The sequence below is a fragment of the Diadema antillarum genome, unplaced genomic scaffold, assembly GCF_040938485.1.
Source record: "Diadema antillarum isolate AM-2024a unplaced genomic scaffold, OU_Dant_1.0 seq00001455_RagTag, whole genome shotgun sequence".
In the NCBI taxonomy this organism is placed as follows: Eukaryota; Metazoa; Echinodermata; class Echinoidea; order Diadematoida; family Diadematidae; genus Diadema; species Diadema antillarum.
In genome coordinates this window covers 1,643,500-1,660,322 of record NW_027272201.1, presented here as the reverse complement: position 1 = coordinate 1,660,322, position 16,823 = coordinate 1,643,500, and the positions used below count along the sequence as shown (strand labels likewise).

The 16,823-nt window shown below is 39.4% G+C and overlaps 2 protein-coding genes across 2 annotated transcripts; one reads left to right on the top strand and one right to left on the bottom strand.

Annotated features, from left to right (window-relative positions):
- Positions 1–1,820: 1,820 nt before the first annotated feature.
- On the bottom strand, positions 1,821–7,514 carry LOC139709656 (uncharacterized). Its single transcript, XM_071621617.1, has 3 exons — positions 7,357–7,514; positions 2,590–2,709; positions 1,821–2,054 (listed from the first exon to the last, which is right to left on the bottom strand). Exons 1-3 carry the CDS (start codon positions 7,441–7,443, stop codon positions 1,869–1,871), a joined length of 393 nt encoding a protein of 130 aa, XP_071477718.1. The 5' UTR covers positions 7,444–7,514; the 3' UTR covers positions 1,821–1,868.
- Positions 7,515–7,796: 282 nt separating this feature from the next.
- On the top strand, positions 7,797–16,139 carry LOC139709655 (sperm-associated antigen 6). The gene is made up of 9 exons (XM_071621616.1): positions 7,797–7,821; positions 9,528–9,623; positions 10,244–10,410; positions 10,826–11,009; positions 12,054–12,259; positions 12,959–13,285; positions 13,900–14,091; positions 14,750–15,012; positions 16,013–16,139. Exons 1-9 carry the CDS (start codon positions 7,797–7,799, stop codon positions 16,077–16,079), a joined length of 1,527 nt encoding a protein of 508 aa, XP_071477717.1. The 3' UTR covers positions 16,080–16,139.
- Positions 16,140–16,823: the final 684 nt, after the last annotated feature.

Genomic DNA, 16,823 nt, shown 5'->3' with positions numbered 1-16,823 from the left:
TTGAAAAATCTTCAACAAATTACACTGAACAAGGATGATGACATGGGAGGTTCACATATTTCTGAAATGTAGCAGTGTAATTCCATTACAATACCGCTTGCTTGCGAGTTCACCTGTGTATAATCTATGCATGTCTTCTTCTTTTGTGCAGCTTCCTTAAGCCCCAACTCCAGCATTCTTATGGTGACTCTGCCATGTCATCATCCTTGTTCATTGCAATCTGTTATAAATTTCAAAAATATTCTTATTCTTCATCCCAATTATCATAAATTCTGAAACTCTGTCCTGAGTATAGCTAATTTATAGTTGTTCAAATGTAAATATCTGAAAATCATCCGGAGGTCTCCTTTAAGATACAGACAGTGTATATAATAATGTATTCTCCATGGGGTATGAATTATAAGTTTATTAGAGTGAGCCATGCTACTACTTGCTCACATATAATACAAAATTATGGTTGCATATCATTATAACTCCTCATGCCATCATACAACTAGTCAATAACTCTTTCATCCTTCTTAGACTGAGGTCTGATGATGTGTGTTACACGACCAGAACTAGTCATGCTTTAATGACTCCTGTCTATTTCTTTGAACCCAAATTTCTAATCTTATTTGGCACCAATGATCACGACAGATATTACTAGAGCTGATTCATCGGAACGGCAAGTAACAGCTGATTAGCAGTTTGAACTAGATATATACAAATGTATATCACTAGAGATTGATTTGCATTTATTTGCACCAGTGGAACTTGCAATTACGTCAGGTTAAAATCAGACATTACACTGGAAATAGTAATCGCACAACTTCACTGTCCAGAGTCAAGGTCATATATTTATTCCTTCGATCTCAATAAATCCACACTAGCCATGTAGTACAGTAAATGTGACCCCAATTTTCATGTAAATAATCTAACAAAGCTAAATAGGACACAATTTCCTTCTTTTTTTTACCTCTGAGTCTTGAAGACAATAAATAAAATGTTATATTTCATCATCCTCTTTATCCTCAATTTAGAGAGTTGATTGGAAGACAAAAACAATGAAATATTACAAGCACAGAAATTAGAAAAGTTGACAGTGAAAACTGACTCTGTCTTATTTAGAAAGTCTCTTAGAAGAGGAAATACATGTAATGGCTATAGATGCTTCCACTACACAATTATGGTTCTATATGATGATGATGTGAATTATTATCAAAATATATCACACAAACCAAACACACATAAGACTGCAGCACAGAAATAATAAATTCTGCACTTTGGTTGATGATCAAAATGGTGAATAATAGCAATATCAGGTAGTCAACTTAACTGCATATTAGTCACATCAAAACTGAGGAATTTCTATCCATTTTAACATATTCTTTGCCTCTCATTTTTATCAAGACTTAATTTTAGACACCTTATTAAGTTGTAGTGTGCAATATAAGAGAATCATGTCTCATCTATACGAAGAATTGACTTTAAGCACAACAGCTCTCCCATACCTGTGCTGACAACTTTACAAGTACTCTTAAATTGCATCAAATTACATTTCATACCATCTCACTACAAGTACAGTATAGCTTATTGCCTCTACAATGCTAATAATGCATCATGATTTCCCACAATACCAGTACCATGGTCCCTTTCAATTTCACCTTTCACCTGTTTGCAATTTCTTTAAGTTACAATAATTCAAGTTACCATGGCAACATCTTTATTGCCTATTACATGATGGTGGTTGCTCAGCTGCTGCCATATGGTGACAACATTCCTGCAATGCAACAATTGTTATTAGTTGCTTTCAAATCATACAAGGCTAGATTCATCTCCCGTACTTCAAAACAAGGGCATAAAACTAATTTTACAGCGAGCAGTCACCTCTAGCTCTTCGGCTCCGTCTTCAGCTGACCTGTAAATGACTGGAACATGACCTTAACATGCGTCATGTCACAGAATGGCTTGTTGCTTGTCTGCTTGCATCGACACATCAGGTACGACTTAGTCTTGTCCACCTCGAATCTCACTGGTTTGAATTCCGTTTTCTTGTGTGCACCATCACAGAAAGGCTGCAAAAAACGCCACAAATTAATGAATACAGCGCATAAATAGACTTGTTCCTTGTAATACATCATGGCAGCGTTGTCATTTTTGCAAACATAATATCATGCACCCCAACAGCTTTCTGGATTAAGATAACTTTTTTCACAGCAAAACAGTTCAAATACAAGTTCTTGAATGCAGCTTATCAATCCTTTGTTAGATTGATCTAATATTCAATGGTTATAGCATTTTTGCTACTGATTTCTCTCAAGTTTTAAGTGATCTCTCACTTTTTGAGACACTCTACAAAATTCTAAAAAGTTTGTTTGTTTTTTTTCCGCATGAGAACCAGGAAATACAGTTGATCAGCTTCTGATTTTGAATCTAAGACTAAGAGTTCATCTGCATGATACTAGCATAAATGTTCATCTTTGCACAAAGCTAATTGCAGTTTTGAACAAAGTACATGTAGATGGAGATTCCTTGATTTGATAAAACCAAAACAGAAGAGCTTGGCAATATTGTTGAAGTCATTAATGATCAACTGACATAAATACTCACTTGCTTTTTGCTAAGTCCACACAGGCACCAGGAATACTTTTTCCCACTTTCTAGCTTCACAAGAGTAGGGATCATCTTTGCAACATATGTTCCCTTAGGACCAACCTTTAGATGGCGAACCTAATCAGAGAAAGGAAGACAAAAAGGACACACACACAAAAAAAATGTTTTATAGTTTTCAGCATATGCCTCTCACAACAAATTAAATGGCTTGCACTTTGCTTTCATCTTTATATGAAATGAAGTCATGATTGAATGCTATAAGAGTAAGACAGTCAGCTATGTTTAGGTAGGTATAGAAGATTGGAGACCCATGGATGATCAACATGATGATAAATGGATCATAGAACTATGAAAGGATGTGTATACATGTAGTTACACCAAGTGTCACCTCTGGACTGGAACTACATACTGAGAACTGATTAAGTCTGCCTTGATCAGGAGTGCCTGTTTTGACAGAATGGATTGCAATGTTAGAAGTTTGTCTAATCACCACGATCATCATGATCATTCAGCCGAATTTGACATTTGAGCAGAATCCCTATTCCTGCTAATTCTTTTTACAACGACTGCAGTCAAACAGTGGTAGTGTAGTGAAACAAGTTGTTTTACTTGTTGGATGCATGGGCAGGTGTTGGGCCAAAACACAAATGTCTAGTACTGTAAAAGTGGAAATTTTTGCAGTGTTAGAAATTTTTGCGCATTTCACGCAACCAGAAACTAGTGCAAAAATGAAAGCACGCGAATACTTTTGCTGGCCTTTTTTTCCAGTACTTAGTTAATGTCTTGATTCCAGGAAACTCTTCTCACCCTGCCGAGCGCGAAAATATCCACTTTTACAGTTTAGGGGTATTGTTGCCCTCTTTATCAACATTACAGTGGACTCACGTTTTGTCGTTGTTATAATGAAGTCCTCGGGTCCGGCACTTTTCTTTCACTATATCGAAATTTCGTTAAAACCGAACAAATAAACAATAAAACACATACAGAGCCAATAATTTTGCGACATACATGTAGGTTTTTATTTTGTTGTAACCGGAATTTCATTGTAACCGTGTTTGTTATAACGGGAGTGCACTGTAATAACATATATATTCTATACATCCTATTTTTATTAGAGTTATCTTTGCACAATGCTACTCTTTAGTCTTACTACTCTAGGCCATACCAGCCACACAGAACACGTGTGTCTGTGAAATACATTGGGCTACCATGATTACGATGATACAGCCCACTTGCAAACACACCGCCCATGGGACAAGCTCAGTTCAACCTAACTACACCAGCGAGCCCAACACGTACTGTTACTGGTTACATCACCTCGGGGTTAAAGGGAAGGTAAACCCAAAGAACAATGTGGATTGAGTGAAAGCAGCAACATTAGTAGAACACATCAGTGAAAGTTTGAGGAAAATCGGACAATCGATGCAAACGTTATGCATTTTTTAAGTTTTGGTATTGGAACCGCTGGGTGAGGAGACTACTAGAGGATATGACGTATGAGTGGACAACAATACAAAGAAGATATAAAGGAAATTCAAAAAAAATTCACTTTTCTAGAATTATGAAAGAGCAATGGACCAACCGCTTTCAGAAAGCAGGGGGAATAATTGCTATCCTTAACATGTGTCAATATCAAGTTGATGAAATTTGTAATTTTCATGAAAAATGGATTTTTGCAGAATTTTCTTTATATTTTCTTGGTATTGTTGTCCACTCATACGTCATAACCTCTAGTAGTCTCCTCACCCAGCGGTTCCAACATCAAAACTTTAAAAATTCATAACTTTTGCATCGATTGTCCGATTTTCTTCAAACTTTCACTGATGTGTTCTACTAATGTTGCTGCTTTCACTCAATCCACATTGCTCTTGGGGTTTATCTTCCCTTTAAGTTCAACCTAAGCCCTAGCTAAGGCGCTAGTGTACTTTCTCACTTGTTTGTCAAATGATCTCCAAACATGCACAAACTCACTCTAAATGTCTAACAGCCTCAAATATTTGTATCTGAGTGAGATTCAAGGCCAGTAGAAAAGGAATTTTCACCGTTTTGACACTCTCACACTTGAAGAATTGGTATGTCGGTCACAGCTAGTTCGATCTGTGATAAATCTGTTGCACAGGAGCAGACAGCGCAGCACGGTGTACAAACATTCATGGCAGTGAGTGCCATGATTGATCTGAATATAGCTATCTCATAGCGATCAGAGCAAGTTATGGTATCTTTGAAAAGATAATACTTTTTCTGTCTTTCTCTCAGCTTCTGAGTCACAGGAGTGATTGAGGAGTGATGAGGATTGGGGTTGTTTGTGTTGTGTGTGTGTGCCCACATGCACGTGCGTATGTGTGAATGTGTATATGTATGTGTGTGAATGAAAGAAGATTGTCAAAAATGTGGTTTAAATACAAAGACAAGGGTAGGATGAAAGAATATAAAGCCTACTAGTATATGGCTAGGAAAAGGGGGAAAAGGAAATGAAAGAAAATATTTTTAAAAAAAAACTGGAAAAAATGAAAAAAAAAAAGGTTTCCAAAATAGAGAGTACACTAAAAGATAATGGAAGGAAAGAAAGAAGAGAAACTTGCATTATAAAGGAAAGAAAGGGGGAGATGGATATGTTTGAAAAGAAAAGAGGAAAGCAAAGAGAAAATATAGATTGAAAAGAGAAAAGCACTAGGTAGAATAATAGAATGAGAGATGAATCAAAACTGGATGAAAGCAAAGATCAATAGGAAGGAAAGAAAGAATTATACAGGTTGAAAAGCAAATAAAGAAAAGGATTCGTTAGAAAGACACATAAAAAAGACATTGGAGAAGATAGAAAGGAAAGACCCTTGTAAGTTGTGGCTGGAGGTAAAAACAACCCATGAAGGAAACAAAGAACAATTTATAGGGAGAAAGTACAGTTAAATAGGAAATTGAGAAAGTTAAACAAGAGGAAAATGACAAAGAAATGATTGATAGGAAGGAAAGGGAAATTTAGCTATTTTTTATAGCTTCTAACTGAAAATGAAAAAAGAAAAGATAGAAAAGAAAGAGAAAGATAGACTATACGTAGCAGCTAGCACACACTCGCAAAACCACTCAACCGCTTTGAAGCTACAACTGCTAACGCAAGACTTGGCCGACGAAAAGAGGAAAAACAAATTTTTGCTTTTCAACGACACCACAGCATAGAAAAAGCCGCTGTGTGGCTACATTCAGACCAAATGATCGACCCTAAGCATGCTAAGTCATTGCATGCGTTGAACGTATTCGTACTGTGCTTGTGTACAGAGCAGCATTTCAAGTGATCAAGATTTTCCAATGATTTTCCGACACTTGTAGAAAACTAAATAAATTAAAGCGTTAAAAGTTAACTTCCGTTCGACTTTGGGGAGGAGACCCAGCCAGCTTGCAGATGCATGTATTTTATATTTTTAGTAACTATACACAGCCTAACCGCAGCAGCGATCCCATACGGACAAATACGTACCGTAAAGGGCTGTTACTGTGTTACAGCGCCCCGCGACGGGGTTATACACAGCCCAGCAGTCGCTGTACGTCAGTCACATGGCATGCTTTGCACGTCGACCAGACGCCGCAGCGTCTGGTCGGGCTATATAGTTAGGTTATACTTGAATTTACTGAATAACAAGGGTGAGTTTGTGAATGTTTGGAGATCATTTAACAGGTGTGATATACAGTAGATAGTACACTAGCGCCTCGCTGGAATATTAATAGCTAACCCCCGGCTCGGGGCGCTAAATTGACATACGGTCGCAGCTAGACAGAAAGATCCGTCTGTCCGGAGGACTCTTTTGTATTTTGCCATTAACGCTGTCCTCCGTAGACAGACGGAAGGTTGTATTACCCATTGCTGTGTGGATGTTCTTAACCACTGTCTCTATAGAAAATTGGGTGAGGTACCTCACCCTTCTCGATTGCGTCTAATTCACGGCCCTAGGTCGGCAAATTTAAGCTTGAATAGTTAAATCAACTATTCAAGAATAGACTACACTCACCAGATTAATGAATAATCCAATATTTCGGTCGAATTTTCAACGCAAAACACACATCAACCAGCCCGTCGCGTCGTCACGTTCAAACTGCAGAAACATACAGTATGAATCTATTAGCCAATCACATACGAAGTAGTTTCTACGTGTTTTTTTTACTTAATAAAGTACCTCGCATGTGATTGGTTTACAGATTCAAAATGGCGACCTACGGCTAGCGAACGGCGATGTTGCGATATGGATAAAATTTCTGCATTATAACCGCGTTACTGTGAGTATTTCGATTGCAAAATGTGAGAAATTAACCCCAAATATTGCTGCATAATGTGTCATGGGGTGTCATGTCATGTCAAACTTGTTTGAATGTAAAAAAGCTGTCTGAAATTTGGTTTATCGTAACGTTTGATCTGTGCGTGTTGCTCCACACAGGAGCTGGGATCATTGACTTCGGTCTGTATACGGAGGGGATCCGTGAAGCCAGACGCAGTCTCCGCGGAACATTCCCCGACGGACAGATACAGACCGATCTTTCGGTCAAGGTCGCAGCTAGCGCTAACTAGGCCCACCCCACCACACTTTAGTAACCCACTGATCTCTCATCAGTGAGCCATTGCCAGCGGCCAGCCGGACCCCGGATTGGCGGCGGCCCCGACACGTTGGGGTCGCCGATGGGCACGTGCGGTTAGGTAAAGGCAAAACAGGTCGCACACCACAGCTAACGTTACACTCTTACAGCTTGCCTTGGAAGCTTGGGTTTGTTTGTACTTACAGGAATATTTGTCCATTGCTGCTGGAGCCCTGCAATGCGTGATAATCCAGCAATAGTGCTGGTTCCCGATAAGAACATGCGTGACATCTTTGAAACAGCTGATGGAAGATGCAAACGAAAAGAAAGATGAGTTCTGAGACCGACTAACGATTTCTAACACCAATTGTTTACATTCCGATTTTGCATAAACACAGTCGTTTTTTTCAAAATGCGGTCCAGGAGACAGCATTTTTCCGCCAAACGAATGGCAAAATAAGACTATGCACATAGCATAATGACCTTCCTGGAGGAACTTCCGGGTCAGTATCCCGCCTGCGATCGCTGGCATAGCAACGAAACAGTAAACCTGTGCGTGTGGGCTGCTAGAAATCCATGTCGTGTCTGAGAAAAGGATAATATATTAGCGATTACAGTGACATTTTATCGCAGAAAACGGCAAGATGAGCTCGAGACAAGTATTACAAGGTAAATGAAGCATTTGTGATGACAGTATTTCGTTACTTAACGAATTTGGTGGTTTTAATTTCAGATGTGCCTGTGTTTTTGTGTGGGAGCAGTCACAAAAAGATCTCGGCATGCGCGGCACGGGATGCCTCTCTCTGCTCTGTGGATGCGAATGAACAAGGAGTGGGGCCAGGGTGCCGGGTGTGGTGTGTGTGTGCAGTAAACATAAGATGTGCCTCACAGCAGCTCAGACACTCAAGTCAAGACAAGTGTTAGATTTGATTTTACCTAGTAATATATAAATGCCTTTATTTACCATAAGTTATTAGGTAGCAGCATGTATGCCTTGAAATCCAGGATGATGTCATCTTTATCAGTAAATAAATTATTCATAGACGTCTAATTGTCAGATAGACCCTAACGTTAGCTAGAAATTCTACTCATTCACTGGATCTGACAATATGAATATCAATTAATTATCATCATATGTTTTCACATTATCATTTCCATTGTTATCCATTGCATTGGCACTGGTCCATGGCAATGACAATTTGCATGTGTTGTCATTAATGTCAGTTGTGTCTTCTTGGGCTTGGCTTGTGGACAAACTTTTGGCCAACTTTAATATTTGTAGACTAGACTCACTCACAGTTGGCCAAAAGTTTGTGCACAAGCCAAGCCCAAGAAGACACAACCGACAATGCATGCAAATTGTCATTGCCATGGACAAGTGCTAATGGATAACAATGGAAATGATGAAGTGAAAACATAATATAAGAAGTTAAAGAACTTTATTTACTAGGCACCTACATGCAGTTCGAAGTCTATCTAGCTCCAGTCATCTAATTTGATAAAAACACTTGTAGATCTAAAAGTCTACAGTACCACTGTCAATGTGCTGTCCATTTATGTGGGGACACTGAAATCTAGAAATTATGCATCCTCATTTAATTTAATCTTTAATTTATTTCCACATGAAAAACAACAGTCATATACAGCTAGACGTGATCATTTATGTTTTGGGGGACCATTCAGAAGCCGAACGTTTAGAATTAGAAATGATAGGAAAAGGCCCAAAAAAGAATAGGATCTGCAACAAGTTCAACACAGGACTATGGCACAGTTATAGCCTGTGGAGATGCAAATTACATAACACGTAGACTTTCTGCTTAACACAAACAATAAGGGGTTGGGAGAGTATATATATATATGTAACAAATGAAGTTGAAAGAAAGCACGTCTGAAGTTATTTCTAAATTCTGAATTGCTGTAGGGCCTGATGACTTTGAGTTCTTTACATGTGAGTTACTTCAGTGAGACTTATCTGAGAGATTTAAAAGTGGGTCAATAGATATCTGAAAAAAAAGAAGAAAAAAAAAGGAGAAAAGTACCAATGTGCAGTGATTATGATCTTTCCCACTTTATTTGAACATGACATTGACTGGATGTGCCTCATCAGGAGTTTAGGCATTCTAGTCCTAGCCATTGACAAAAATGATCCACGCTGCACCTATGCCACTTGTATGAGTTGGTGTGTATAATGTAAATCTAATTGAATATGTCAGAAATAATACAGACTAAAAATGGAAATCTGTACAGACTGACATTCAAATAGCATAATATTGTTACTTTGTTTTCCACCAACCAGGCAATCAAAGACGTTCTGTGTAGAAAGCAAATGCTGCTCCATACTTTATAACTATTAAACTTCCCTTTATTTTTTGCAGTATTTGAGCAGTACCAGAAAGCTCGGACAACGTTTGTCCAGACTGTCGCAGAGTTGGCTTCCAGGCCACAGAATATTGAAACTCTACAAAATGCAGGTAAGTTGGGACATGGGAAAGTGTGAACGCTAGAAAGATGTACTTCAAAAGGGTTTCTGTTTTGTCACCACATAAAATACTATGGCAGTCAATTTGGTCATGATTAACATGTCTGATCAGTGCCACATTAATCTTGCAATTTTGTAATTTGGTTGAAATATCTAGATTGAGATGTGATTTATGCCCTTATGGTTTAATTTTCAGAGACAGGTACCTGACTTACATGATATTTAAATTAATTATGAAAGTAGTCCTTTTCATCCATGGATATCACTGTAGGGCCATTTCCTATATGAGCCTGCACTGCTCATTATGATGTATTCATGTGTGCTTGTGTACATTATTCTCTGATTAGTATTTGTAAAGTGAACATCTACCGTACATGTATCAAAGTCTCTTTTTATGCTTTCATAATGTCTTTTTAAGAATGTGTTTATTCATTGTACAATTCAGTCTTTGAACTGCAAGACATGAATATACCTCAATAAAAATGCCATTTATCTATACATCTCACACCAATATAATAAACTGTAGAATATATGCAACATATATAAGTAAACTGATAATCATGTGATCATTATTTCACCACTGCTTTTATCTGGCCCGTGTTCTTTGTCAAGGTGTGATGTCTCTGCTGCGTCCACTACTTCTGGACATCGTCCCCACAATCCAACAGACTGCCGCCCTCGCTCTGGGCCGCTTGGCCAACTACAATGACGATTTGGCAGAGGCCGTTGTCAAGGGAGACATCCTTCCTCAGCTGGTCTACTCTCTCGCTGAGCAAAATGTGAGTTACATCATTGTATCATTCTCCCCAAATGTTCTCATATGTGTCATTATTCCCCATTGTAATGTTACTATCACAGCATAGAACCATTATTACACAAGTTTTGCAGCCACATGAAAACAATGGCAAACACATTGATGATATATATAGAGATTGGAAGTTTATTTATTGCCTCATGAAATTATTTTGGGATGCATCTATTTGTCAGGAGTCAAAGGAAAGAGAAATTGTTGATTTTGTCGTTCTTTTGTGGATGTTTTCTAGCTTTTACATTTACCAGCTAAAATCAAGCTGTATTTTGCCACAAAAGGCAGATTTCCTCATCCAAGTGCAACTGTATTCATATTGAACTGTCGTTTTGAATTATTCAGAAGTATTCATTATATCTTTGTTCATTCAATTACAACCTTTACAGAGATTCTACAAGAAGGCGGCTGCCTTTGTCCTGCGTGCTGTGGCCAAGCACTCACCACAGCTGGCCCAGTCTGTGGTGGACTGTGGGGCCCTGGATGCTCTGGTCATCTGTCTGGAGGAGTTTGACCCTGGGGTCAAGGAGGCCGCTGCCTGGGCTCTGGGCTACATCGCAAGGCACAATGCAGGTGAGCAGGAAATTACTGTAACCTAAATCGCTGCCAGTGATTGGCATACAAAATGATATGATATGCAAAATAAGTTCATAAGGATGGTTGATGAATATAGATGATTGGCACCTAAATATCGGCTACCAATTAGCCATCGTTTGAGAAAGATGGCAGCCCGTTGTTGAAACTGTCACAGGTACTTACATCAGTTGGAATTGTTTAGAGAACTCTTTATCTATAAAGTGACATGATGTTCAAGTACTTCAAAGCCCTTGCTTTTGTTCTATTTGTAAAGAAGAAACATGAGTATGACCATAAATTTTGCACTGAAATTTTCTCATTAACCAGTATCGTGTTTAACGCTAAGGCTTATGTACCTTTGTCATAATCATTTTGATATTGTGACAGAAGGTACATGTATGATATTCAGCAGAGTGTGAAACAGATCACTGGATGTTCCCTCATATGCCCATATTCAAAACTAAACATAATTATTTCTGTGAAAGTGGATATTTTCGTTCGAGTAATGTTTCACTCTCGGCCGGATAAGATGAGGTTCGTGTGTTTTGAATTCAGCGAAATCAAAATATCCATTACTGGAACATATGGCAAGCAAAAATATTTGCATGCTTTTATTGTCGCGCTAGTTTCTGGTTTCGCAAAATGCGCGAAAATTTCAATTGCAATTACAGTATTCTTTCACTGCTAGTGATATGAGGATATGGATTGGTTGTTGTCATTGTTGATGTTTTGGCTTCTCTTGCTCTCTTTTTCTTATTTCTTCTTTCTCCTTCCTTAATATCACATTGATGGACTGAAGTTTACTTAATCGGTTCGGGTCTTATGAGGAATGGGAATAAGATGTATTTGATTACATCATGTTTAATCCTTGTTACAATCTTGATGTAATCTAGTGTTGCATTGTGTCATCTTAATCTCAATGTATCAGCCTGTATTAGAGAAGTGTTCAAGGACCTCAGTTACCTACTTGATTATCTCCACCTTCTATTTGAACTTGAAATTGTATATTTGTATCCCCCCCCCCCCCCCCAACCTATACAGAGTTGGCCCAGTCCGTTGTGGATGCAGGGGCTGTCCCACTCTTGGTCCTGTGCATCCAGGAGCCGGAGCTCTCCCTCAAGCGCATCGCTGCCTCGGCCCTCAGTGACATCTGCAAGCACTCCCCAGAGTTGGCCCAGACAGTGGTAGATGCCGGAGCCATCGCCCATCTGGCCCAGATGATCCTCAACCCAGATGCCAAGCTCAAGGTAAATTTGTAGATGTGTTATCAGCAAATTCTCGTTCTTTTTTCATCTTTTTTTTTTTAGGCGGGAGGTTGCTTGTTAGGTTGAGGAGGGAATATTGATATTCCTCTCTTTCTCTCATCAAAAAATAATTGGTTGCTTTTCTTTTGAAATAAGTTTAACAACCTAGGAGCACCTTTTATTTCTAAAACGAATCAATGAAATTTGAATATATATCACGAACATTGTTATTTATCACAGGAGCTGTTCCCCTTTATCTCAATATATCCAAAATTATATTATGCTAAGGTTTCTGTCATTCAGTGTGGACATTGTTACATTTATCAGGATGGATGGTACTGAGACAACATTGACAAAGTGGAATTGTACTTATCAAGGTCTTGAAATTGAAATGTGAACATGGTCTTTCTTGTGTTATTTCTGTTCATCAAGATCAGGGTAAAGTGTGGAGAGAATAAGTATTTTTCTACCTGGTTGCTTCTATTGTTCTCTTTGAAGTTTCCCATACCCCATGTTCAAGTGATATTTAGTTGCTACTGCTCTTCAACTCCCCAACTTTACAATGGAAATTCCTGTAGTCTGGGAATTAAATGTACAAGAAGTCAAGACCAGTTGGTGCTATTATTTGATATTTCCACACAAAAAAATGTCAAAATGTGATGAAGAGTTTGTATCTGCTCATTTTTTCTTCTTGTATGACAGCGCCAAGTCTTCTCAGCCCTGAGCCAGATCTCAAAGCACTCAGTGGACCTGGCCGAGATGGTAGTCGAGGCTGAGATCTTCCCCGCCGTCCTCACTTGCCTCAAGGACCAGGACGAGTACGTGCGCAAGAACGTGGCCACGCTGATCCGCGAGATCGCCAAGCACACCCCGGAGCTGTCGCAGCTGATTGTCAACGCCGGCGGGGTGGCGGCCGTCGTCGACTACGTCGGAGAGTCCAAGGGCAACGTCAGGCTTCCCGGTGTCATGATGCTGGGGTATGTCGCTGCTCACTCCGAGAACCTTGCCATGGCGGTCATCGTATCCAAGGTGAGTGTCTCTTTCCAGGAAGGTCAATCCGTTGGCATGGTTGTGTATTGATTTCAAATGACATTGGATGTTTATTGATGACAGAATGCCAACTGAAATTTTTTATCTCACTACTGTAATAGCATTAACATCAAGAGAGGTGTCAAGGCGATATTTGTTGTTCCAGTTAAAATCTAGTCTCATGTCTGGCAGGTAGATGTGTGGCAAAACGTCTGTTTTATTACAGCCCTGCTTCCCCCTTTCAACTATGAACTTTGTGAACGAGGATAATATAGGTGACTCTGTATCACGAAGTCCTCTGGACCAACAGTTTTCTTTCGTTATAGCAAAATATTGTTATAGGCAAACAAATAAAGTATATAAAGATATTCATTTTTGGACCAGAATTTTTACTTTATTGTAATGAAATTTTGTTATAACCATGTTGGTTATAATGGAAGCGTCCTATACCAGAGAGGACTGCCATGCAAATTTGTATGTCTCCTTTCTTTCACATGGTGTTTAGTTGATCAAAAGAAGACTGTGTAATGTTGTCACTTCTGAGTTGGATTTAAAAGTTGTCAGCCCCAGTGTTGATCCCATCTTGCATCACCTGCTGTACTTTCCTTCCCCAGGGGGTGACCCAGCTGGCCATCACACTGGCTGAGGAGCCTGAAGACCACATCCAGGCAGCTGCTGCCTGGGCACTGGGCCAGATCGGGCGTCACACTCCGGAGCACGCCAAGGCCGTTGCTGTGGCCAACGTACTGCCTAGGCTCCTGCAGTGCTATATCCGGGCAGATGCCTCAGAGGACCTTCAGACCAAGGTATGGCCAACATCTCCACCCATCCAACATGTTTGTTTGTTTGTTTGTTTGTTTGTTTCATTTCCATCTGAGAAGATGGCTGGATAGTTCATATTCAGCTGCAATGGCTAGTCTTCCATGGGGTCTAGTTGGACGTGACACCCCCTATCTTATTACTGTCTTATTACAGTTGTAGCAAGCAACAATTTGATCCCTGTTCTCAATACATGTACATGTTCTCCAAACTTGTCAGGATTAACAGTGAGTTGCAACATATTATTTTGTGTTCATTAATAATTGTTCTATATTTCTCTGTGAACATGCATAGATGGTACTTTGGAGAGAGTTGGTGAAAAGGAGCAATGCTCCTCTCTAAGATGTACAAAGTTGTATTGTAAACACTGACAATCTTTCAAACATCAAATCAACATGTATGGTGTCTAAACCCAAGCTAACATTAAGAAAGGAATGTGGATAGATGATAATAATTAATCATTTTTTATGAAGTGCATATCACACAAAATAAATTTAATTTTTCTATGCACATTGAATAAGGGAAAACATAAAAATAAAGGAAAATAGACATAAGGGAAAGAGGAGGGGATAAACTAAATGACTTTAGTGCACTGCAAGCTATGCATCCATAAAGAGTGTACCCTCTTCTGTTACCTCCCTTCAGGCTAAGCGTGCCCTCAAGAACATCCTCCAAAAGTGCATCCACCTTCCCGCCCTGGAGCCGCTCCTCCACGACGCCCCACCCAACATCCTCAAGCACGTGGTGGGCCAGTTCAGCAAGGTGCTGCCCCATGACCCCAACGCCCGCCGCCTCTTTGTCACCAGCGGGGGGTTGAAGAAGGTGCAGGAGATCAAGGCGGAGCCCGGCAGCGCCCTCCACGAGTACATCAACACCATCAACAATTGCTTCCCCGAGGAGATCGTCAGGTGAGACTCGCTACCCTACCTCTTGTTTATTGTCCTGTCATCCAGTGGATGCGGGGATTTGTTCATAAAGGGAACGTCCACTGTGTGATTGCCAATCCAAGGTACTCACAAAGACATAAGCTACAAGCATAAAGAATAAAGTGGCTGCTGTAAGGGTTTGTTGTTGTTGTGGTTTGGTAATTGGTGGTTTTTTTTTCTGTTCAAAGACAGATGTGTGATAATGCACAGGGCTCCTTTTCATAGAGTTCAAGGTTCAAACAATTCAAAAGACTCCAGCAGCTAAGATATATTGAGTGAAACTCTCTCGTTTGCATAACCACTCTTCACAATGGAGTAAAATGGGTTATGATGTGATGACAAAGCTACATTTGGATGTGATCTTAAAGACATCAATTACTCCAGTGTAAAAAGGAATATTAGCATAAATTCTTAAATTGAATGCATCACGTCTAAAAGTCAGCACTGCTGTGTCATTCCTATTCATTATCATTATTCTAAGCTTTTTCCATTAACTATGTAATGTCATTTGTCCCGAAAATTATGCCATCTTTCTTTGTCCCACAAACAGAAATTTGTGTCATTTTATTCAATATTCCCCTATTTAACCCATTGAGGATGAGTCACGAGTATACTCGGGCAAGTGTCTATGGGAAATGCGTATTGTAGCAAAATCAGCCCGTCCTCAATGGGTTAAGGAGTCAAAGATTAACAATCTTCAAAAGGTTCATCGCTGTCATGACAGTGATTATTCAGATAGAAGTGTATTAGAAGGAGTATTATTGAGGGAGATATATCGCCATGGTAAATATCAATCATTACCTATGCTGAGTCAGATTTATCTCTCCCTAATGAGAGTGTAATACAAAGAGATGGCATTTTAAAGGTGACGGGTAGATGTTGTCAATAAGGTATCCCTTCTTTTGATAAGTAACTATGAGCAATGCACCAAGTGCTGAGGCGATTGTGAATTACAGTCCATATCTCTCTTTGTTATTTTCAGGTACTACTCTCCAGGCTACTCTGATGCCTTGCTGGAGAGGGTGGAGCAGTACCAACCCGTTGCTTAACTCATCTGGAGTCAAGATTCCCCTTGGACCATCTCTCTCGCACACTCATTCCAACATTCAGCCCACAACAGAGCATCAGATGTGGTCAGATGTGCTTTTAAGGACGCCACTCTGCTTGATATTGAAAGTTTCACCTGTGTTTTGATGCTGCCTTTACCTCATTCAAGTTATAGGAACACTGGTTGTCGTGGTTACTGTCACGCAATCTGCTTTTAGATCTATATATGTGAAGCTAGACATTAAATCAGAGGACGATTGCAAAAATTTCACTATTTAGAGAAAGAGGTTACTGTTGTTTTTTTTTAGGTTAAGGTAGAAAATCTTTGAGAATGAAAATAAAACAAAAATGAGATCTTCTTATCGCTTTATAGGTGATTCCAAACATATTTTTTTGTGTGTCCTCAGACAACATTTACAATATCTGCTGGTGTTTTCTGGTGATGTGGCTCAGGTTTGGACACAAACTAACAGCAAAAATAACGCTTTATACTTCAAGACAGCAAAACAAACGAACATTGAAAGCCATGAGGTGATAATTTCACGGAGGCAAAGTCTAGATGAAGATCACATTGTGAAGGGATACACTGCAGCAGATCAGTTCGTAATAAAACAATTCTTTGTGTTTCTGTCAACCTTCAATGTACAAGTATATGGTAGTCATTTCACCACATTGTTCATTCAAATGAATGAATAGTCCATAGTATGCACCCCATGCAATGTTGTTTTGTCATACTTCCTCTATGC

What these genes read in the sequence shown, in the direction of transcription:
- LOC139709656 (XM_071621617.1), bottom strand. Translation starts at nt 7,443, where the DNA reads ATGTCACGCATGTTCTTATCGGGAACCAGCACTATTGCTGGATTATCA. An exon ending in AGCAATGGACAAATATTCCT is followed by an intron (nt 2,710 to 7,356) that starts GTAAGTACAAAC and finishes TTCTCTGATTAG; the next exon opens with GTTCGCCATCTAAAGGTTGG. An exon ending in GTGGACTTAGCAAAAAGCAA is followed by an intron (nt 2,055 to 2,589) that starts GTGAGTATTTAT and finishes CGTTTTTTGCAG; the next exon opens with CCTTTCTGTGATGGTGCACA.
- LOC139709655 (XM_071621616.1), top strand. Translation starts at nt 7,797, where the DNA reads ATGAGCTCGAGACAAGTATTACAAG. An exon ending in TGGCGGTCATCGTATCCAAG is followed by an intron (nt 13,286 to 13,899) that starts GTGAGTGTCTCT and finishes TTCCTTCCCCAG; the next exon opens with GGGGTGACCCAGCTGGCCAT. An exon ending in CAGAGGACCTTCAGACCAAG is followed by an intron (nt 14,092 to 14,749) that starts GTATGGCCAACA and finishes ACCTCCCTTCAG; the next exon opens with GCTAAGCGTGCCCTCAAGAA.